General features: G+C 44.4%; 1 protein-coding gene across 5 annotated transcripts in view; it reads left to right on the top strand.

Moving 5' to 3' along the window:
- Positions 1 to 308: 308 nt before the first annotated feature.
- PSPC1 (paraspeckle component 1) overlaps positions 309 to 24,476 on the top strand; it is a 135,824-nt gene continuing 111,656 nt past the window's right edge. For all 5 annotated transcript variants that reach the window (XR_016213375.1, XR_016213374.1, XR_016213373.1 and 2 more), the window contains exons 1-4: positions 309 to 849; positions 11,593 to 11,894; positions 20,187 to 20,282; positions 23,493 to 23,689. Coding sequence is in view for 1 of the 5 variants with exons in the window: in XM_008259953.5 (XP_008258175.1) it covers positions 478 to 849; positions 11,593 to 11,894; positions 20,187 to 20,282; positions 23,493 to 23,689 (967 nt within the window). In the remaining 4 variants the exon portion in view is untranslated. The remainder of the gene's footprint in view (positions 850 to 11,592; positions 11,895 to 20,186; positions 20,283 to 23,492; positions 23,690 to 24,476) is intronic.

Raw genomic sequence — 24,476 nt, 5'->3', positions numbered from 1 at the left:
GTTGAAGGCCACGTTTAAAATATGTAAGTTTTCCTGTGATCAATGATAACGGAACTTGATACTTAAAAGGGTAAATATGATACCGAGTTGTTTATACTTTCACACACCGTGGCACACATCACATAATTCGCCCCAGAAGTACAACAGGCCGGCACTTCAGCAAGACGGGAGGGTGCCTTCCACCATCCTAGGGGGCAGCCTGGAGGCGCACGACACTGCGCACGCGCAGGCGTCACTCCGGCGCCAGCCTTTGCGGAGGGGCGGGACTTGCCCCGGCGTCTCTTCTTCCAACTGCAGCTTGTGGCAGCGCCATTTTGAATGTGCGGCTGCCGCGGGTGTGAGTCAGAGGAGGCAGGACCACGGGCTGAGTTCCCTGGTTGTCTTTTGACTTTCTGACTGCGTTTCCATAGATATATGTAGAGACGTAGACACCTAAGAGCTAGGCCTGCATCCAGTTTCTGAAGCGAGCTCACTAAGATGATGTTAAGGGGAAACCTGAAGCAAGTGCGCATTGAGAAGAACCCTGCTCGCCTTCGCGCCCTGGAGTCCGCCGCGGGGGAGACCGAGCCAGCGGCCGCAGCGGCCATGGCGCTCGGGCTGGCCGGGGAGCAGGCGCCGCCCGCTCCTGCGCCCGCCGAAGACCACCCCGAGGAGGAGATGGGGTTCACCATCGACATCAAGAGTTTCCTTAAGCCGGGCGAGAAGACGTACACGCAGCGCTGCCGCCTCTTCGTGGGCAACCTGCCCACCGACATCACCGAGGAGGACTTCAAGCGGCTCTTTGAGCGCTACGGCGAGCCCAGCGAGGTCTTCATCAACCGAGACCGCGGCTTCGGCTTCATCCGCTTGGTGAGTCTGGCGGCCCGCGCGAGGGAACAAAAGGGCCCTCGGGGCGACCCCCGACGCCGCGGCTCGGCGGCCTGCGGCCCCGCGTGCGGGATCGGAGGACCCCGGCGGCCGACGCCTCCCTCCCGGCACCCTGCAGGCCCCGCCGGCCGCGCGCTGGGTCCCCGGGTCCCGAAAGGGGGCGGTTCGGAGTGCGAATTCCTCGAGGCAGATCGTGTTGGAAAGGAAATGAATGGGACAGGAATGCGGGATGGACGCTTCGGTCTGATCGGATGTTTTCACTGGGCAGATTGGCTTTTTATTTTCCCAGATCGTCTTCTAGCCCTGCGTGCGTGTAGCGGTAAATAAACCGCGTTCTGCCTTAGCGCAGCCCTTTCCCGAGAGCGGTGATGGGACGGTTTGCAGTGGTTACGGATCTAATACAATATTTTTCCGCCAGACGTCCTTTGGGTGGGTGATAGGTATTTTATACTTGTGCTTCCTACTGTTAGAATATTTACTTAGATTTCCTAGTACGAGAATGAGAATATTGTCTCTTATCTCCTTTTAATCATTATGCAAACATCGTGTCTCTTAAAACAAAAATTTGAACGTCGAGGGTTTACACTCAGGGCACAAGATAACGACTTTTGCTAGGCTTTCTCTGTGTGCTTTGTGGTGAATTCATCAGTGTTAGTTTTACAGCGTTGTTGTAGTTCACAATTCGATGCCACATTTTCTTTTTCCCCAAACAGGATTTTTTTTAAGAGGGAGAGTGTCTTCCCCAGCAACTGAATTTTCTCTGTTGTATTTCTAGTTAGACCCTTAAGTTTGATACTCATTGCAGCTTGGAAACTTTCTTATTATAACTTTGACTTCCACAATCGAATTCTCTCTGTGTGTGGACAGTGCAGACTTTAATAAATAGAGAAAATTGATTGTAGTTAAATAATGCTGTCTTTTTTTGAATACCAACACTTGAACATCTAAGTGGTATTAATGAGACAAATTTCCTCAAAATTCAAGTTAAATAATCAGTGTATTTTGAAGACAAAATTGCAAACAAATTTTGGAAATTAGAGAAACAGCTTGTCACTCCGTAGAACTCTTTGTATAAATTTACAAATTATCTTAAGGAAGTGAGGTGAACTTTTCAAAAGGGTATTACGTAACATTCTCATCATCCTTTGCCTCTGGCACCATCTTCGTCTATTCTGAAGTTGACATTCTGTAGGAGGAAGAATGGAGAGGCTGCACTTTGCTCTGTCAAAAGCTTTATACTTAAAAATAAACCAATAAGCAATTCATTTTCATGGGGAAGTCTTTCTTTTTCTCTTAAAGGCTGCTAGTAGTAAATTCCTCCATTAGTGCATCAGCACTGTCCTGTAGAACTTGCTGCAAGGATGCAACTGCTGTGTATTTGTAAATGTAGATACTGTGGCTGAGTGGAATTTGAACTATTATGTATTCTTTCTTTAAATAGCCACATGCAGATAGGGCTACTCTGTTAGCACAGCTCATTGCTTTTCCTGCTTTGCATTTAAAAAAATATCTTTGTGTTATTAAGAAATGGGAGGCTGGCGCTGTGGCTAAGCCTCCGCCTGTGGCACCCGCATCCCATATGGGCACTGGTTTTTGTCTTCGCTGCTCCTCTTCCGATCCAGCTCTCTGCTGTGGACTAGGAAAGCAGTGAAGGATGGCCCAAGTGCTTGGATCCCTGCACCCATGTGGGAGAGTTGAAAGAAACTCCTGGCTTCGGATGGACCCAGCTCCGGCCATTGTTGCCATTTGGGGAGTGAACCAGTGGATGGATGGGAGACCTTTCTCTCTGTCTCTCTAATGAAAAAATAAACTCTTAAAAAAAAAAAAAAAAGAAAAAGAAAAAAATAAAGAAATGAGAGATGAGAAGGATTGCTCCTTTGGGATGTGCTCCTCCAAACATACCCTAAATGCTTTGTGTAGGAATGTTAAAAATTTGTCACTAGGAAATTAGGATTTCCTTTACAGAATTTGACTTAATGGATAACTTGACAATTTAATCTGAGCTCAATGAGTACCAGGTAAATTTAAAATACATAAAATACATTTTTCTACTTACACAACTCATGGTCCATACTTTGATCTGAAAATAAATATAGGTGTAGTGGCTTTAGTCCAGTGAGGTTAGTGAGTGGAGGTGGAGTAGTTGCTTTAAAAATAGCAGTGTAATTTTATCTGATTTAAATTTTTGGAAATAACTTTTTTTTTTTTTTTTTTTTTTTTTGACAGGCAGAGTGGACAGTGAGAGAGAGACAGAGAGAGAAAGGTCTTCCTTTTGCCGTTGGTTCACCCTCCAATGGCCGCCGCTGCAGCCGGCGCACCGCGCTGATCCTGGCAGGAGCCAGGAGCCAGGTGCTTTTCCTGGTCTCCCATGGGGTGCAGGGCCCAAGCACCTGGGCCATCCTCCACTGCACTCCCTGGCCATAGCAGAGAGCTGGCCTGGAAGAGGGGCAACCGGGACAGAATCCGGCGCCCCAACCGGGACTAGAACCCGGTGTGCCGGCGCCGCAAGGTGGAGGATTAGCCTATTGAGCCACGGCGCCGGCTCTGGAAATAACTTTTTACTGGTGGAGTAATCTTTTAAATGCAATACATTTTCTTAAATTATTTGTTGTAGTCTTTCCAGTTAATTGATAGGATGAAGTAACATTTTTGGTATGGTGTAGGGTCAGTATTAATAGTATGTATTGATTGGGAAAAGATATTATGTGGTTGTTCGTATAAGATCCCAATCCATAATATGAGTCTTTGTTACATAGGGATAAAGTAGACAGTGTGTCTCTTTTGGATACATTTTATTATGGACTTTAGCCTCAAAGCTTCTTTTTAGATTTTGGTTGGTTACTAACAGGTTAGTTAAATTAACTGAAAAGGTGTATGCACTAAAAAAAAAAAGAGATTTATTTATTTATTTATTTGGAAGGCAGAGTTAGAGGGAGGCAGAGGCAGAGATAGAGAGGTCTTCCATCTGCTGGTTCACTCCTGAAATGGCTGCAACTGCTGGAGCTGAGCCGATCCAAAGCCAGGAGCTTCTTCCAGGTCTCCCACATAGCTGGGAGCCCAAGCACTTGGACCATCTTCAGGTGCTTCCCAGGCCATAGCAGAGAGCTGGATTGGAAGTGGAGCAGCTCGAACTCGAACTGGTGCCCATATGGGATGCTGGTGCCGCAGGCAGAGGCTTAGCCCACTATGCCACAGTGCTGGCTCCAGGTGTATGCATTTTAAAGTTGGTTAAATATAGCTAAACCGGTATCAGTGTGATCTGAACTATTTTCTTGCTAAACCAGATGTCTGAAAGAGTAATTCACAAAGGTGTGGTTCCTGTCCAGCAGCTTCAGATCCCTTCCTAGTCTAAACACACTGCTTAAATTGTTTTCCCTACTATATGAGCTAGAGGCAATCACCTTGTACTGTCTCAGGCATCTTCTTATTTAATCTGTTCACTGGGAATCTGTTAGAACTGTAAACTTTGCTGAATCAGAAAAATCTTGGTATAATGCCTGACAGTCTTTTTTTTTTTTTTTTTTTTTTTTTGATAGGCAGAGTGGACAGTGAGAGAAAGAGACAGAGAGAAAGGTCTTCCTTTTGCCGTTGGTTCACCCTCCAGTGGCCGCCACGGCTGGTGCGCTGTGGCCAGCGCACCACGCTGATCCGAAGGCAGGAGCCAGGTGCTTCTCCTGGTCTCCCATGGGGTACAGGGCCCAAGCACTTGGGCCATCCTCCACTGCCTTCCCGGGCCACAGCAGAGAGCTGGCCTGGAAGAGGGGCAACCGGGACAGAATCTGGCGCCCTGACCGGGACTAGAAACCGGTGTGCTGGCGCCGGTAGGTGGAGGATTAGCCTATTGAGCTGTGGCACCGGCCGCCTGATAGTCTTGTTATTTTCTTTTCCTTTTTTTCTTTTTTTAAAGATTTAGTTTATTTATTTGGAAGGCATAATTACAGAGGGGGAAAGAGAGAGATTTTTATCTGCTGGGTCACTCCCCAGATGGCTACAACGGCTGGGGCTGGGCCAGGCTGAAGCCAGAAGCCAGGAGCTTCATCTGGGTTTCCCACGCAGGTGCAGGGGCCCAAGCATGTGGGCCATCTTCTACTGCTTTCCCAGGCCATTAGCAGAGAGCTGGATCGGAAGTGGAGCAGCCAGGGCTTGAACCGGTGCTGTAGGCAGAGGCTTAATCTGCTCTGACACAGCACCGGCTCCCTGGAAACATTTTTGGTTGTCAAAAACTGACCATTGGTTCTACTGGGGTCTGGTGAGGAGGGGTCAAGGGTGCTGCTGAACATTCAACAATGCATAGGAGTGCCCTCTAGAATGATCTGGCCCATATTGTCGATAGTGAAAAGTTTGAAGAACTCTGATTTAGAACCTTATAAAACAGGGGCTGATGCTGTGACCTAGCAGGTAAAGCTTTTCGCCTGCAGTGCTGGTATCCCATGTGGGCGCCAGTTCGAATCCTGGCTGCTCTACTTCTGATCCAGCTCTCTGCTATGGTCTGAAAAAGCAGTAGAAGATAGCCCAAGTTCTTGGGCACCTGCATGTGCATGGATTGGCCCAGCTCTGGCTGTTGTGTCCATTTAGGTGGTGAACCAGTGGATGGAAGACCTCTCTCTGTCCCTCTCTGCCTCTGCCCCTAATTCTGTCTTTCAAATAAATAAATAAATCTTAAGGAAAAAAACATGTAAAACCATGGACAGTATAAACTTTGGAAAAGAATGTATACCATTGAAAATTCTTGGGGCCAGCGGTGTGGCTCACTTAGTTAATCCTCTGCCTGCAGCGCTGGCATCCCATGGACGCTGGGTTCTAGTCCTGGTTGCTCCTCTTCCAGTCGAGCTCTCTGCTGTGGCCCAGAAGGGCAGTGGAGGATGGTCCAAGTGCTTGGGCCCCTGCACCTGCATGGGAGATCAGGAAGAAGCACCTGGCTCCTGGCTTCAGATCGGCGCAGCGCCTGCCATAGTGGATATTTGTGGGGTGAACTAATGGAAGGAAGACCTTTGTCTCTCTCACCGTCTATAACTCTGCCTGTCAAATTTAAAAAAATTCCTGACTGTATAAACATTTTTTTTTGGCCCAACCAATGTTTTGTTTTTGAAGATTGATTGATTGATTGATTTGAAAAACAGTTAACACAGAGAGTGCTCTTCTATCTTCTGGTTCACTCCCCAAATGGCGCAGTGGCTGAAGCTTGGCTGATCCCGAGCCAGGAGCTTTCTTGGGGCCTTCCACGTGGGTGATGGGCCCAAGCACTTGAGCTGACTTCTGCTGCCTTCTCGGGTACATTAGCAAGGAGCTGGATAGGAAGTGGAACAGCTGAGAATCAAATTGGCACTTTTGTGGGACACTGGCACAGCAGACAGTGGCTTTACCCACTATGCCACAGTGCTGGCCCTGACCCCACTAATATTAAAAATGGAAATTGTTGCCAATAGTAAAAATTTGTTGTTGAAAATTTTAAGATTTCTGTTTTAAGATTGATATATTTGAAGGACCCACACTATGGCAGGGTGGGTAAAGCTGTTGCCTGTAGTGCTGGCATCTCATATGCTCTTTGGTTTAAGTCCTGGCTGCTCCACTTCCAATCCAGCTCGCTGCCATGGACTGGGAGAGTAGTAGAAGATGGCCCAAGTCCTTGGGCTCCTGCAACCGTGTAGGAGACCTGGAGGAAGATCCTGGCTCTTGTCTTAGGCCTGGCCCAGGTTGGCCATTGCGGCCATTTGGGGAGTGAAGCTGGTGGATGGAAGACCCCTCCCGCCTTTTCTCTGCCTCTCTGTAACTCTGCCTTTCAAATAAATAAATACATCTTTAAAAAATATTTATTTATTTGAAAGAGAGGGAGGGAAAGGAAGATAATCTTCCATCTGCTGATTCACTCCCCAAACTGTACAACAGTCAGGTCTGGGCAAGGCTGAAGCCAGGAGCCAGGAATTCCATCCAGGTCTCCCTTGTGGGTGACAGGGGCTCAAGTGCTTGGGCCACCTTCTGCTTTCCTAGGTACTTTAGCAGGGAACTCGATTGGAAGCAGAATAGCTGGGACTTGAACTGACCCTTTATTAGGGGATGCTGACATTGCAGGCGATGGCTACTTTACTTTGTCATGTTGCCAGCTCCCAAAATTGTATTTCTTAATTTTGAAAAAGCAAAACGTGACATTGTAGATATGTCTGACTGAATCTGAGCAGGAGGTGCCCTCACAAAATGCTCTTCAGTTCTATAGTTCCGACCAGCCTCCTTCTATCGTCCTACCTCAACACTTAATTATAGAAAATTTCAGACATAGACACTGTCTAGATTCTGCAATTAAGTTTCCTATATTTTTTCTTGTATCTATTCTTTGTCTCCATCTATCAGTCCATGACTCTCAACACTGGATCTAGCATGCTTGTTAATTAAAGTCCAGTATTACGCACTAGGTTTTTGAAATTTATGTGCAGTGAAATGCACAAGTTGTAATTGTACTGCTGGAAAGTTTGGTTTTTAAAGGGTTCACTTATTTATTTGATCGGCAGTGTTACACAGAGAGGGAGGGAGGGAGGGAGGGAGGGAGCTATCTTCTACCTGCTGGTTTACTCCTCAAATGGTTGGAACATCCAGGGCTGGGTGAGGCCAGAGCTAGGAGTCTGGGAGCTTCATCTTGTCTCCCATGTGGATGGCAGTGGCCAAAATACTTGGGCCATCTGCTGTTTTCCCAGGCACATTAGCAGAGAGCTGGATCTGAATTGGAGCAGCTGGGACTAGAACTGGTGCTTATATGGGATGCCAGTGTCACAGGTAGCAGCTTAACCATGTGCCATGATGCTGGCCCCATGGCTGGTAAGTTTTGACAGATGCATGTATTTGTTTAATTCATTGTCAAGCTACCACTCTAAAATTTTCCTCATGCCCTATCTATTCCAAGTTCTACCTGACAACATTTTTTTTTTTTTTAATTTGAGAGGAGACAGAGAGGGAGCCCACATGTGTGCATGCTTCAATCTGTTGGTTCACTCCCCAGATACCCGAAACAGCTGGAATTGGGCCAAATTGAAGCAGAGAGCTGGGAACTCAACCCAGGTCTCCTACCTGGGTGGCAGGGATTCAGTTACTTGAGTCATCACTGCTGCCTCGCAGTGTCCAGATTAGCAGGAAGCTGGAATCATGAGCTGGAACTGGGTACGAGGATATAGGACCATAGACATTTTAACCACTAGGCCAAATGCTCACCCTGCTCTAAGTCCATGCCTAAAATTTTTGCCTCTCAGTGTTATTATATACTGTATTTGGTAGTAAAATACCCTTCTTTTTAGATATCCTTTAAATATTTGCTGCTGCTACTACAGGTAATAAAGTGACTATTTTGAATACCAAGGTAACTTCTTTTGTCTTTGTAAAAATAGTTCTATAGATAGATATTTGCTCAGGGCAGTAACTTCAAGCTCTCCTAAACATTTTAGGGATTATATAAAGAACTCTTGTGACTCTAAGAAACTTTTTATAAGATAGTATATTTGTGCTTCACTTATATGTGTATATAAAGCCTCTTTTTACTTCTCCCTGGAGAGTTCCTACAACCTAATGAATAAGAACATACTTCTATTAAATTTATGTATAATTTATTTAAAGCGTATTATACAACATTTTTTTTAATATTTATTGACAGGGGCTGGAGAATAAACAGTGTGGAGTTGAACTCGTAAAAAAAAATTTTTTTGCCCTGCAGTGCCGGCACTCTGGGTTCTAGTCCCAGTTTGGGCGCCGGATTCTGTCTCGGTTGCTCCTCTTCCAGTCCAGCTCTCTGCTGTGGCCTGGGAAGGCAGTGGAGGATGGCCCAAGTGCTTGGGCCCTGCACCCCATGGGAGACCAGAAGGAAGCACCTGGATCCTGGCTTCAGATTGGTGCAGTGCGCCGGCCGCAACACGCTGGCAGTGGCGGCCACTTGTGGGGTGAACCAGTGGAAAAGGAAGACCTTTCTCTCTGTCTCTCTCACTGTCTCTCTCACTGTCTAACTCTGCCTGTCAAAAAAAAAAAAAAAAAAAAAGATTTATTTATTTGAAAGTCAGAGTTACACAGAGAGAGGAGAGGCAGTGAGAGAGAGAGAAAGAGAGGTCTTCCATCCGATGGTTCACTCCCCAATTGGCCGCAACAGCTGGAGCTGTGCTGATCCAAAGCCAGGAGCCTCCCCCAGGTCGCCCACCTGGGTGCAGGGGCCCAAGGACTTGGGTCATCTCGTACTGCTTTCCCAGGCCATAGCAGAGAGCTGGATTGGAAGTGGAGCAGCTGGGTCTGAAAGTAGAGCAGCTGGGACTCGAACTGGCGTCCATATGGGATGCCAGTGCCTCAGGCTAGGGCATTAACCTGCTGCGCCACAGTGCCAGCCCCAACTTTTGAATAATTTATTTAAATGCGTATTTTACACCAACTTTTTTTTTTTTTTTTTAAGATTGATTTATTTATCTGAAAGAGTTACACAGAGAGGCAGAGAGAAGGACAGGTCTTCCATCTGCTGGTTCACTCCCCAGTTGGCCCCAATGGCTGTAGCTGTGCCATTTCAAAACTGGGAGCCAGGAGCTTATTCTGGGTTTCCCATGTAGATTCAGGGGCTCAAGGACTTGGGCCATTTTCCCTGCTTTCCCAGGCCATAGCAGAGAGCTGGATTGGAAGTGGAGTAGGCCAGCGCCGCTGCTCAACAGGCTAATCCTCCACCTTGCGGCGCCGGCACACCGGGTTCTAGTCCTGGTTGGGGTGCCGGATTCCGCCCGGTTGCCCCTCTTCCAGGCCAGCTCTCTGCTGTGGCCAGGGAGTGCAGTGGAGGATGGCCCAAGTGCTTGGGCCCTGCACCCCATGAGAGACCAGGAGAAACACCTGGCTCCTGCCTTCGGATCAGCAGATTAGTGCGGTGTGCCGACCGCAGTGCGCCAGCCGCGGTGGCCATTGGAGGATGAAGCAACGGCAAAGGAAGACCTTTCTCTCTGTCTCTCTCTCTCTCACTGTCCACTCTGCCTGTCAAAAAAAAAAAAAAAGGAAGTGGAGTGGCTGAGTCTCCAACCGGCGTCCAGATGGGATGCTGGCACTGCAGGTGGTGGCTTTAACCTGCTATGCACTGGCCCCTATACACCAACTTTGAATTCTAGTGGGAGGAAGTTTTTTTGTGGTTCAGCAATCAAGGTATTTTCTAGTTTATAAGTGCATATGTACTCCAGAGAGAGGAACCCATGTTGTGGCACAGTGGATTATAAGCTATTGCTTGCAGCTCTCTATCCTATATGAAAGTGAAACTTACAGTCTCAGCTACTCTGATTATGGTTCAGCCTCCTGCTGTGTCCAGGAAGGCAACGAATAAGGCCAAAGTCGTTAGGTACCTATGTGGGAATCCTGGATAGAGTTCCTGGCTTCTAGCTTTTTCTTGGCTTCTGGCTTTGGCCTGGCCCAGACCTGGCTGTTAGGGCCATTTGCAGAGTGAACCAGTGAATGGAAGATCTCCCCCAACCGCTCACTTCACACCCCTGTCTCTCTCCCTTTGTCTCTCTGCCCTTCAAATAATTAAATCTTAAAGGAAAAAAAATTGGAGAGAACTGTCATAGCCCATGAATATGTGCCTTTGGTTTATTTCACGTGATGGTAAGAAATGTGCAGTGTATGTACATACTTCATGAAAGGTAATAAACAAGATCATAGAAGTTTTTAATAGATAATGTAAAATAACTGGAATTAAAAAAGGAAACAGTTTGGTAGTAGGGAAGTGGAGTGTTTTTTTTTGAGCTATAAATGTCAAAATGTAGAGACTATAGAAATGATTCTTTCAGCGATAGTGCCAGTAACTGGCACGTTTAGGTACAATGGATAAGAGTCCACTTGGGATACTCAAATCCCGTATCACCCCATATCAGAGTTCATGGGTTTGAGTCCTGACTCTTCTTCTGATTCCAGCTTCCTGCCCTGGTAGGCATCATGTGATAGCCCAACTACATGAGTCTTTCTGCCTACAGTAGAGACCCACATTGAGTTCCAGGTTTCTGGCTTTTGCTTGGCCTATTCTTGGCTGTTGCGAGTTTTTGGGGAGTAAGCTAAAGGATGAAAGATCTGCCTTTCAAATAAATAAAATAAAAATTTAAAAAAGTAGTTGCCCGTATGTGTTATTTTTAAAAAATATTTATTTATTTATTTGAAAGAGTTAGTTACACAGAGAGAGGAGAGGCAGAGAGAGAGGTTTATCATCCTCTGGTTCACTCCCCAGTTGGTCTCAACGGCCAGAGCTGCGCTGATCCGAAGCCAGGAGCCTTCTCCAGGTCTTCCCATGTGGGTGCAGGGGCCCAAGAACTTGGGCCATCTTCTGCTGCTTTTCCAGGCCATAGCAGAGAGCTGGATTGGAAGTGGAGCAGCTGGGACTCAAACCAGCACCCATAGGGGATACTGGCACTGCAGGTGGTGGCTTTACCTATTACGCCATAGTGCCAGCCCTGTGTTTTAATAACGGTAGGAGATGTTAAAAAAGATACTGCATTGCATATCTGATAGCTGATAACTCACTTATGAGCAGTTCATTTTTAAGTGATGATCTTTAACAGGAAAGTGGGATCAGGACTTTTTATTTAGGATATTTAAAAAGATTTTTGAATAGTAAAGAGCATGTGATACCAAGGTTAAACAAAAATTAGTCATTTCCTAAAGCTGTTTAGCTCTCTGTAGAAGCAAACCACCATTTTACATTTTTGCTACTATCATCTTTACAAAATGATTTTTCCTCCTAAAAAGGAATCCAGAACATTGGCTGAAATTGCAAAAGCAGAGCTGGATGGCACCATTTTGAAGAGCAGACCTCTCCGAATTCGCTTTGCTACACATGGAGCAGCCCTAACTGTCAAGAACCTTTCTCCAGTTGTTTCCAATGAGCTTCTTGAACAAGCATTTTCCCAGTTTGGTCCAGTAGAGAAAGCTGTTGTGGTTGTGGATGATCGTGGTAGAGCTACTGGAAAAGGTTTTGTAGAATTTGCGGCAAAACCTCCTGCACGAAAGGCTCTGGAAAGATGTGGTGATGGGGCGTTCTTGCTGACAACGTAAGTTTTAAATTCCTTGTGCTCCCTCTGTCTGGTTACATAAGGACTTTTCTCTGTTATAGAATTTTATCTTTCCTTGCAGTTTATACTGTCTTTATACTTGATAGGTAATTATTGAGTGAATATTCAATATAAATAATTTTTGTGTACTGCTGAAGTTGGGAGAGAGCTTTCCTCAGACTGATTGATAATTAAAATCTTGGCAGCTTTATCTTACTTTCACTTAAGAAACAATACAAAGCCTTGTTACTTAAATAGAGTAACACTTTAAGAATTTTTCATCAATTTTATTGAAGTATAATATACAGACATTAAAAAGCATCGTTTTAAATGTAGATTTCAGTGCACTCACCACAGTCAAGGTACCGAACACTTCTGTCATCTCCCGAAAGTTCTATTGTGCTCTGTATTTACTAACTCTTGCAGTTACACTCACCTCTCATCTCTGCCTGAGATAGCTAGTGACATATTACTATAGATAACTTTTGTCTTTACTAATGTTAAAAGAAATTTTTTTAAAAGATTTTTATTTATCTGAGAGGTAGAGTTACAGACAGTGAGAGGGAGAGACAGAGAGAAACATCCTCTGTCCGCTGGTTCACTCCCCAAATGGCCGCAATGGCTGGAGCTGTGCCGATCCAGAGCCAGGAGCCAGGAGCCTCCTCTGGTCTCCCACATGGGTGCAGGAGCCCAAGGACTTGGGCCATCCTCCATTGCTTTCCAGGCTGTAACAGAGAGCTGGATCGAAAGAAGAGCAGCCAGGACTAGAACCGGCACCCATAAGGGATGCTGGCGCCTCAGGCCAGGGCTGAGCCACAGCGCCGGCCCCAAAAGAAATTTTATATACTCTTTGTCTGGCTTTTCTTTTCTTTTTCAAGATTTATTTATTTGAAAGGCAGAGTTGTAGAGAAAGGACAATATCTTCACCTGCTGGTTGACTCTGTAAATGTCTGCAATAGTCCGGGCTGGACCAGGCTAAAGCAAAGAACCATGAACTTGATGTGGGTCTCCCACCTGGGTGACAGGAACTTAAGTACTTGGGCATCATCCACTGCCTTCCGGGAGTTACATTATAGGAAGCTGGATCAGAACCATGCAATAGCCAGGACTCAAACCCAGGCTTAATGTACTGAGCTATGATGCCCACTCATGTGTCTGGTTTCTTCTGCTTAACATACTGTTAATGAGATTTCATCTCGAATCATTGTGTTTACAGTATTTTGTTTATGACTGAGTCACATTCCAGTGTAAGGACATAATATGTACAGTTCATCCAGTGGTTCTATAGGTGGATGTTTCAGTTGCTTTCAACTATTGGCTATTGTGAGTAAACCTATTGTGAACATTATGCTTTCATTTGACTTTGGTAAATTACTGTGTGTTCAGCTTTATAAGAAACTGTCAAACTTGTTTTCCAAAGTGGTTGTACCATGAGCTGGAGAGATGTCTAGATCTCCACATTCTTGCCACATTTGGTGTTTTTAGTCTTTTAGATATTCTAGTAAGTGTAGAGGTATCTCACTATGGTTTAAGTTTTATTTTCCTGGTGACTAATGGTGCATATTTATGTACTTTTTGGATAATAATACACAAGCCCCTGTAGCTTATGGTTTTTTTTTTTTTTTAAGATTTTTTTTTTTTCTTTCCTTATTTGAGAGGCAGAGGCAGAGAGAAAGAAGAAGGTAGAGGGAGAGAGAGAAGCAGAGGTCTCCATTCCTGGTTCACTCCCCAAGTGGCCGCAACTGCCACAGTTGGGCTGATCCGAAGCCTGAAGCCAGGAGGTTCCTCTGGGTCTCCTATGTGGGTGCAGGAGCCCAGTGACTTGGGCCATCTTCTGCTTTCCCAGTCCATAGCAGAGAGCTGGATTGGAAGTGGAGCAACCGGGACTTGAACTGGCACCCATAGGGGATGCCAGTCCTGCAGGCAGTGACTTTACCTGCTACTCCACAGCGCCGGCCTGCTATAGCTTGCTTTTTAACTCTTATTTTAAAAATTAAAAAAAAATTTTTTTTTTATTTGAAAGGCAGAGTTAGAGAGGATGAGAGAGAGAGATCTTGGTTTTGCTGGTTCACTTCCCAAATGGCTGCAATGGCTGTGTTTGGGCCAAGTTGAGGCCAGGAGCTTGGAGCTTCTTCTGCTGTCCCAAGTAGATGCAGAGGCCCTAGCACTTGGTCCATCTTCTGTTACTTTTCCCAGGCTATTAGCAGGGACTTACATAAGAAGTGGAGCAACCAGGACTCATCTGATGCCCACATGGGATGCTGGCATCGCAGGCAGAGGTTTAACTTGCTACCCACAACACGGGCCCTGCTTTTTAATTTTCTTTCTTTTTTTTTTTTTTTTTTTAACTTTTATTTAATTTAATTTTCTTAACAATGAGTTATATAAAGCAGCAGCTTTAAAGTTTTGTTAAGCACAGTTTCTGTGTTTGCTTTTTTTTTTTGATTTATGCTTTTTGTGTTTTGTATGAAATCTTTGCCTAAGTTACAATGTGTTTTTTTATATTTTTTGAGAAATGTTATAACTTTTTTTTTTTAATTTATTTGAAAGGCAGAGTTACAGAGAGGCTGAGGCGAGAGAGAGAGAGAGGGAGAGAAGGAGAGAAGGAGAGAAGGAGGGAGGGAGGGAGGGGTCTTCTATCTGTTGGTTCACTCCCCAGATGGCTGCAAAGGCTGGAGCTGAGCCGATCCGAAGCTGGGAACCAGGAGCTTCCTCCAGGTCTCCCACGCTGATGCAGGGGCCCAAGGACTTGGGCCATCTTCTACTGCTTTCCCAGGCCATAGCAGAGAGTTGGATAGGAAGTGGAGCAGCTGGGAGTCAAACTGGCACCCATTTAGGATGGTGGCACTGCAGGCAGCAGCTTTACCTGCTATGCCACAGTACCAGCCCCAAGAGAAATGTTATAACTTTTGTGTTTTTAACTATAATTGATTCATCTGAATTATGATGTAAAATGAAAATTCATTTTTTTCATGTAAATACCAGTTCTAGCTTATGATTTCTGCTTTGTTGCTCTTGTACCTTTATCAAATATCTGGGAGAAAAAATCACCTTGCACTCTTTCCTGTTTCATTGATCAGTGTATCTATTTCCTATCTACAGCTAAAAGTATGTTATTTATCCTAAGCTTTCAAATGAGAAAGTATGCTTCCAACTTGATTTTTTTTCAGTTTTTTTTTTCCTTGGCTATTAAAGTTTCTTTGTATTTCTTTATTTGATGCTGTCAGTAGTTTGTGGGCATCATTCAAATACTTTCATGTTTGAGGAATTGAATTTTTTTTAAAAGATTTATTTATTTATTTGAAAGGCAGAGTTACAGAGAAGCAGAGGCAGAGAGAGAGAGAGAGATCTTCCATCTGCTGGTTCATTCTCCAAATGGCTGCAACAGCTGGAGCTGGGCCAATCTGAAGCCAGGATTCAGGAGCTTCTTCTAGGTCACTCACGTGGGCGCAGGAGCCTAAGGACTTGGGCGATCTTCCACTGCTTTCCTAGGCCATAGTAGAGAGCTGGATTGTAAGAGGAGCAGCCATGACTTGAACGGGCACCCATATGGGATGCCAGCACTGCAGGCGGTGGCTTTACCCAATGTGCCACAGTGCCAGCACCTGGGGAATTGAATTTTTATTTTTATTTATTTATTTTTAAATATTTATTTTATTTATTTTAAAGAGTTAGAGATTGTATAGAGAAAGAGTCTTCCATCCACTGGCCCGCTCCCCACATGACCTCAGTGGCAGCCGGAACTCAAACTGGCACCCATATGGGATGCTGGCACTGCAGGCGGCGGCTTTTCAAGTTCTCTACAGGTAGAACATAAACTCCATGATTTTGTATTGCTCAGTGGTATAATCTCAAAACCTGTATTGTGATAATTCCTGGTGAAATAATAAACCCGTAATAATTATTTCTTGAATGAATGAAGGAACTGAAACAGTAGGCAAGCATGTGATTAGTATGTTTTTCCATTGCCATCTTTGATTAATTAGTGTTTTAAAGAGTTATAGCTAGGCATTGGTAAGTATTTAACAGTTTCTTTTAGGTGGTTTTTAATTAAAAGCAGTTTTGTGGGAATGGGCAAGGTGTTAAAGATTTTATTGTAAGGTATTTAATAACCATGGTATGTTGGATTTCTACAATAGCACATTCTTGTTGTTGTTAATGTACAGTGCTGTGTTTCAGTACAGGTATAGTTTAAACCGACAAAATGAGGTAATTAGCATTTCTGTTTCCTTTCCCTTTTCTTTCTGTTTAGAGTCTACAAGCTCTCCCTAGTTCTTATATATGGTATATAATACATTATTATGAAGTGCTTTTGGACACTAGAACTTTTTACTTCCATCTCACTGGGTTTTGGTACCTGTTATCCAGCTCCTTGCCTGCCCTCTCTGACACTAGTTGTTATTGTTCCATTTTTTAGGTGAAAATTTAAGGTAACTTGCTTTGATTGTCAAACCAGTAAATTGTATTTGGTGTAATAAATTTAGTCTGATGCCAAATTGCTTTTTATTGTTATGTTTCTGATGGAGTGTTTAATTTTGCTTCCTTGGCGTGTTGGTTAAACCATCTGGAATTCAAAGTGCTCTCTTCTCTCTGCTTAATGGTCCCAGCTGAAATGTCACCTCATGGAGAGAATTTCCTTGACTGCTTTATCTAAAGTGGTCTCCCTCTGTTACTCTGTATAATAAATAGCATTGCTTTCTGGTTTCTTTTTTTTTTCCCCCTTCTGGGCTCTAAAAGTGATTATTGTTACTCACATATATTTTTTTAAACTCTATTAAGACTTTAGTGCCCATTTTGTTTGCCTTTGTTTCCCTAACCTTATGTACAGTCTTGGTATATATTATATAATACAGTACTTAGTCTCAGGTACCTGAATGATTTGTGTAAGTGATGGGTGAATTACTCATAGGAGTGATACCAAGAGGTTTAGCTTCTTTTTTTAAAATAGTTTTATTTCACTTATTTGAAAGACAAATACTGTGGCCAGCACCATGGCATAGCAGGATAAAGCCCTGGCCTGCAATGCCATCTGGGTGCTGGTTTGAGTCCTGGCTGCTCCACTTCTGATCCAGCTCCCTGCCAAAGGGCCTGGGAGAGCAGAGGAAGATGGCCCAAGTCCCTGGGCCCCTGTACCCGTGTGGGAGACCTGGAGGAAGCTCTTATCTCCTGGCTTCAGATGGCATCGGCTCCAGTCGTTGCAGCAATTTGGGGAGTGAAACGGTAGATGGAAGACCTTTCTCTCTCTCTCTTTCTCTCTCTCTTTCAAATAAATAAATTAAATCATAAAAAAAAATAAAATAAAAAAGACAGGTACTATCAGAGACAGATCCTCCATCTGTTGGTCACTTCTTAAATGCTTACAATAGCTGGGTTAGGCCAGGCAGAAGTCAGGATCCCAGAGCTCAATCTGGGTCTCCCATGTTGGTGTCAGGAATCCAATAATGGATCCATCACCTGCTGCCTTCCAGAATGTGCATTAGTAGAAAGCTGGATTCTGAAGTATAGCTAGGTGTTGAACCCACATACTATGATATGAGATGTGGGTATCCCAAGTGGTATCTTAACCACTGTGCCAAATATCTGCTTTAGTGGCCACATCTTTAAACATTAGAATCACACCTAGATCATTAGAGATTGTTACACTCCAGCGCTACACAGGAATTTACTCTTCTTTAACCAATGACCCACTGTAACATTAAAACCAATTTGACAACTAAATAAGGTGGCTGATAGTGTTCAACTAAGAAAACAGGTCATGTACAAAGTCCATACAAAACCAGATGCTACATGCCAGTGTTTCGGTGTAGTGGATAAAGCCACCTCCTGCAGTACATGCCTCCCATATGGGTACCAGTTTTGAGTCCCTGCTGCTGCACTTTTGATCTGTCTCCTTGCTGATGTGCCTGGGAAAGCAGCAGAAGATGGCCCAAGTGCTTGGGCCCCTGCACCCATTTGGGAGACCTGAAAGTAGCTCCTGGCTCCTGACTTCAGTCAGCCCTGGCCATTGTGGCCATTTGGGAAGTGAACCAAAACTCACTGTCTTTACCTCTCTCTCTGTAACTCTGCCTTTCAAATAAAATATCTCTCCCCTCCCCTCTCCTCCCCTCCACAGGCAGAGTTAGAAAGAGAGAGAGAGACAGAGAGAAAGGTCTTCCTTCCGTTGGTTCACTACCCAAATGGCCGCCAGGCTGGCGCAGCACTTGTGCCATCCTCCACTGCCTTCCCAGGCCACAGCAGAGAGCTGGACTGGAAGAGGAGCAACCGGGACAGAATCCGGCACCCTGACCGGGACTAGAACCCGGTGTCCTGGCGCCGCAGGAGGAGGATTAGCCTATTGAGCCGCAGCGCCAGCCCATGTTTAGGTTTTAATATATTCAGGTTTAAAGTTGAGGGAACACTGATGTTTAATCTGTAGCAAGGAGGAGTAACTTGTTACAACTGTTAATGTGGAAGCCAGCGCGGTGGCACAGCAGGTTAAAACCCCAGCCTGCAGCGCTGGCATCCGATATGGGTGCCTGTTCGAGTCCCTGCTGCTCCACTTCCGATCCAGCTCTCTGCTATGGCTGGGAAGGCAGTGAAGGATGGCCCAAGTTCTTGGGCCCCTGCACCTGTGTGGGAGACCCAGATGCTCCTGACTTCGGATCAGCTCAGCTCTGGCTGTTGTGGTCATTTGGTTCTACCTCTAACTCTTGTCTTTCAAATAAATAAAATAAATCATTAAAAAGTTAATGTGGCTCAAATCCTTGTAATATGTAGTATTATTTTGTTTTCTAATTATTGTCCTCTTTTATTTTGGGGAGAAAAATAGTTTATTGCTTTTCTAAGTTTCACTCAGGTTTCTATGCTTGCTTCTGATTTAGAAGAGAAATCTGTGCTTTTGATGATCTTTAAGATTGACATCTAGATACTTAATTTATTAAAATTAGTAATTAAAGATGGGACAAGCATTTAGTTCAGTGGTTAAGCTGCTGATTAGGTTGCCCACATCCCATATCGGAGTACCTGCACTCAATTCCTGCCTCTCGCGTTTGATTCCGGTTTCTTACTGAAGCAAAACCAGGGAGGTAGTGTTGATGGCTCCAGTAGTTGGGTTCTTGTCATCCACGTGGGAGACCCTGATTGAATTCTGGTCCCTTGATTTGACCTGGCCCAGACCCTGCTGTTGTAGCCGTTGAGGGAGTAAACCAGCAGTTAGGAGCCCTCCTTCTGCCTTTTGAAATAAACAAACCATACATAATTTTTAAAAATGGCAGGTATTTGGCTTAATTATCTGACATCACCACTTGTGATACCTGTGTTACATTATCAGATTGTCTGGTTCAAGTGCCTGCCCTTGGCTTCTGGTCCAGCTTCTTGCTTATGTTCATCCTGGGAGGCAGCAGGTAATGGCTCGAATACTTGAGTCTGTCACCCATGTGGGAGACGTGGATGGAGAGTTCTGTGCTTCTGATTTTGGACTGGCCCAGCCTTGGTTGTTGCGACCTCTTGAGGGAGTAAACCAGCAGGAGGAAGGTCTTTTTCTTTGTTTTTCAAGTAAAGTGAAGGAGGGAAAAAAAGGTACTAGCATTTCATATTGGAGTGTCAGAGTTCTGTTTCAGGTTGTGGCTCCTGAGTCCAGTATCTTGCTAGTGCAGACTCTGGGAGGCAGCAGTGATGGCTCAAATAATTGGCTTCCTGCCACTCACATGGGAGACTGGATTGTTTAGCTTTCAGCCAGTTTACTGCCAGCTCTGCTGGCAGGAACTCAATTGCTTGAGCTGTCGCCTGCTGCCTCCTGGGGCTCGCATTAGCAGGAAGCTGGAAGTAGAAGTAGAACTGGGATTCAAAACCGGGTACTCCCAGGTTGTGTGTGGGTATCCCAAGCCATGTCTTAATTACTGAACTAAAAGCCCACCCTAAAGCTTAACCAATTTTAAAGACAATTCTGAAAAATTTGGGGAGACAGAGGGAGAATGGAAGATTGGCAGACATGGGTGGTTTTAGTGTTGTAATGAAGTGATGACAAGGACCGTGTACATAAAACTTGGGGAGAGGTATGCAGTTCTTTTTCATCGTACTTTATACATGTTAACTTCATTAGTCACACTGCTTCATAATTGTTAATTTATTTGTGTTTTTCTGGCTTTAATCATGGCTGGATCAGCAAATGTTTATTGGCTGATTTTTTTGAGTACATACGATGCATCTGAGGTAGCTTTCTCAAGTATATACTTTGTTTGTTATACAACATTTCTTGGAGCATGTTGATTCTAGGAACTGTTATTTCTTACTAAAGCTTTTGTGTCTATCCAGGACTCCTCGTCCAGTCATTGTGGAGCCTATGGAGCAGTTTGATGATGAAGATGGCTTGCCAGAAAAGCTAATGCAGAAAACTCAACAGTATCATAAGTAAGATTTTATTGATAAAAATTTTTTAAAAGATTTATTTATTTATTTGAAAGCTTGAATTACAGAGAGAGATGAAGAGAGAACAATCTTTTTTTTTTTTTTAAAGATTTATTTATTTATTTATTTGAAAGAGTTACACAGAGAGAGAGAGAGAGGTTTTCCATCCTCTGGTTCACTCCCCAGTTGGCCACAACAGCTAGAGCTGTGCCGATCTGAAGCCAGGAGCCAGGAGCTTCCTCTGGATCTCCCATGCGGGTGCAGGGGCCCAAGGACTTGGGCCATCTTGTACAGCTTTCCCAGACCATAGCAGAGAGCTGGATTGGAAGTGGAGTAGCCAGGACTTGAACCGGTGCCCATATGGGATTCTGGTGCTTCAGGCCAGGGTGTTAAGGTGGAGGATTAACCTACTGTGCCACACCTCCAAGATAATTTTTTCACATTTATTATCAAGTATTATTGGATTATAAGGTGTTTTTTTAGTCACATAATATGGTTAGTAGAGTGACCTAGTCTACAAAGAATGCTGATTTGCTTTTTTATATGGGTAAAACATTAATTTTACACTTTTCATAACTTGGTCAGGGATAGGTAGGTAGGAGGGAACTCAGTAATGCTTGTGCCACAGAAACGATGACATCTAAATGATGTGAAAAATACTTCTTCAGTATAATTTGGATATATTGTTAGCTACAAGGAGACTTTTGGGGGTTAGAGTAGAAAAGTTCTAGTTAAATAACCTGGCATAGGAGCTGGTGTTATAGTATAATGGATAAAGCCACTGCCTGCACTAGCATCTCATATAGACACCGATTTGAATTCTGCTTGCTCTACTTCCAGTCCAGCTCCTTGCTAATGTTCCTGGGAAAGCAGTAGATGGCCCAAGTCCTTGAGCCCCTGCACCCACGTGGGAGACCTGGAAGAAGCTCCTGGCTTCAGCCTGGCCCAGCCCTAGCTATTGCAACCACTTGTGGGGAGTTAACCAGCAGATGGAAGACTTCTCTGTCTCTCCCTCCCTCTGTAACTCTGCCTTTCAAATAAAATCTTGAAGAAAAAAAATTTCTTTGTTTTCATCCATAGAAAATACCATTGAAACAACATAGGATTAGGGGGACAAAGTTGAATTTCAATGTTTCCTTTTCGGCTTTGTAAGCATTATGCCATAGTGTTGGCCCCTGTAACAGGCTAGCCTTTTTTTTTTTTTTTTTTTTGACAGGCAGAGTGGACAGTGAGAGAGAGAGAGAGACAGAGAGAAAGCTCTTCCTTTACCGTTGGTTCACCCTCCAACGGCCGCTGAGGCTGGCGCGCCGTGGCTGGTGTGCCGCGCTGATCCATACCTGGGAGCCAGGTGCTTTTCCTGGTCTCCCCTGCGGGTGCAGGGCCCAAGCACTTGGGCCATCCTCCACTACACTCCCGGGCCACAGCAGAGAGCTGGACTGGAAGCCCCGACCGGGACTAGAACCTGGTGTGCCAGCGCCACAAGGCGGAGGATTAGCCTATTGAACCGCGGCGCCGGCCAACAGGCTAGTTTTTAAGCTGATAATTTTGTATGGCGCACCAATGATGTTGTAAAATATCCAGTGTCCCTTGACAGAAGAAAAGGTTCCCCACCGAGTTAGATCATGGCTATCTTTTGTTTTGTTTATCTGCCTGTGAAGATCTTTGAAGCTTTCTTGTTACTACATCTTTCTCTCAGTGACAACCTTCCCTTTTATCTCTCCCAACTTTGCCCCACTCATACATCCTTTTCTTACCACTCTAAGTTAAAAGTTAAAATTTATGGTTAGAATTTATGTATGTTTTTATTGGTGGGATTGGAATTGTATTTCTATCAATTGCTTTTCTCTCTTAAATTTTATTAATTTGAGAAGCAGAGATATCTCTTATCTGATGGTTCACTTCTCAGATGCCTGCAACAGCTGGTGCTGGGTCAGGCCAAAGCCAGGATCCTAGAACTCAATCCAGGTCTCTCATATGAGTGGCAGCTACTTGGACCATCACCTGCTTCCCAGAGTGCCCATTAGCAGAAGTTGGAATCTGGAGATAGAAATTGGACTCAAACACAGGTGCTCTGATGTGGAATGTAGGCATCCCAAGCAATTGTATAACCACCAGGCCAAAATGCCCTCCTCAGCTATTAGTTTTTTTTTTTAAACTGATGCTATCATAGCCAAGAATAATTGATTTCTTTGAATTTCAGGTACACTTGTAGGCCCATATTAATTTCATTTGGTTATTTATTTGCTCATCATTTATTTATTCAAGAAATATATAGTGAATGTTTACAATGTGCCACATATTGTGCTAGATACTTGAGGTACAGCAGTCAGTAGACACAATTGTTATCCTCATTGAATTTAAAATATAGCAAGGGAAATTGGTATTAAATAATTAACTACAGTTGTACTCAGACTTTTAGTGTTTGGCTCAGCTAGTCAGCCTGGCATGTAGCACTTGATAGATTGTAACTGCTTTTATTAAACATCTGATTGTACACAGTTCACTTAGGATACTAAGACCCACATGTTACATGCTTCCTGATGTGAAAGTTGGGTGAAAACGAAGTCCTAATAGAGGTAATAATTAGAGAAGTACAAGTTGTAGCATCAGACATTGTACATTTGAATCCTAGTTATATTACTTTTTTTTTTTTTTTTTTTGACAGGCAGAGTGGACAGTGAGAGAGAGAGAGAGAAAGGTCTTCCTTTTGCCGTTGGTTCACCCTCCAATGGCAGCCGCGGCCGGCGCGCTGTGGCCGGTGCACAGCGCTGATCCGATGGCAGGAGCCAGGAGCCAGGTGCTTTTCCTGGTCTCCCATGGGGTGCAGGGCCCAAGTATTTGGGCCATCCTCCACTGCACTCCCTGGCCACAGCAGAGAGCTGGCCTGGAAGAGGGGCAACCGGGACAGAATCCGGCGCCCCGACCGGGACTAGAACCCGGTGTGCGGGCGCTGCTAGGTGGAGGATTAGCCTAGTGAGCCGCGGTGCCGGCCTGAATCCTAGTTATATTACTTAATAGTTGAGCATCCTTGGACAGTTTCTTAAACTCACACCTACAGTGCAATATTGCCATGAGATAATTCATGTTGAAAACCTGTCTGGCCAGGGCCTTAAATATTATAAGTGTTCAATAAATGATACTAGTTGTTATTTTCATTTGCTAGTGATTTGTGTTTTAAGCGTGCATTTCTGTATTTTTTTAATGTAAATTTAGGGAAAGAGAACAGCCACCACGTTTTGCTCAACCTGGAACGTTTGAATTTGAGTATGCATCTCGATGGAAGGCTCTTGATGAAATGGAAAAACAGCAGCGTGAGCAGGTTGATAGAAACATCAGAGAAGCCAAAGAGAAACTGGAGGCAGAAATGGAAGCAGCTCGGCATGAGCACCAGTTAATGCTAATGAGGCAAGGTAAAAATGGACTTTGGTGTTTATGTGATGCGAAAATTTTTTTCCTCCTTTGAGGTTCAATGTGTCCCTCTGAAACATATTTCTGTTTAATTGCCCTTTAGATCTTTATAGATAGAATTCAGCCTGTTAGAAATAAAAATTTCTCTTTCCCAAGGAAACTTCCTTAAAAAAAAACTTACTAAAAAGTAAGTTTTCCCTATATAAATAGTATTGTTAGAAATACTTTAGTGGCAAATACATGATTCACCTGGCAACAAGCAGCAGAGTGTGGGTGTAGCAAAACTTGGTAGGTAGATATGGCATATAGAGCGATGTATTAAGATTTTGGTGGAGGGGCCAGTGCTGTGGTATGGCAGGTACAAGCCACCACCTGCAGTGCCGGCATTCCATCTGGGTGCCAGCTCAAGTTTCGACAGCTCCACTTCTGAACCAGCTCTCTGCTATGGTCTGGGAAAGCTGTACAAGATGGCCCAAGTCCTTGGGCTCCTGCACCCATGTGGGAGACTCAGAAGAAGTTCTTGGCTGCTGGCTTCAGCTTGGTGCAGCTCTGGCTACTGCTGCCATCTGGGGAGTGAACCAGTGGATGGAAGACATCTCTTTCTCTCTCTCTCTGGCTCTACCTCTCTGTAACTATATATAAATAAATCTTTAAAAAAAAAAGATTTTGGTGGGAAGAAGACATAAGACAAATGCTGTCCTTTTGGTTGTTGTTTTAAAATTTATTTATTTGATTTGAAAGGCAGAGTGACACAGAGAGAGATATCTTGCATTTGCTGGTTCATTCCCC

The sequence above is a fragment of the Oryctolagus cuniculus genome, chromosome 9 (assembly GCF_051225735.1).
Source record: "Oryctolagus cuniculus isolate XC-2025 breed Fujian yellow rabbit chromosome 9, ASM5122573v1, whole genome shotgun sequence".
Lineage (NCBI taxonomy): Eukaryota > Metazoa > Chordata > Mammalia > Lagomorpha > Leporidae > Oryctolagus > Oryctolagus cuniculus.
The sequence above is the reverse complement of the archived record's forward strand: the minus strand, read 5'-3'. Positions and strand labels throughout refer to the sequence as shown.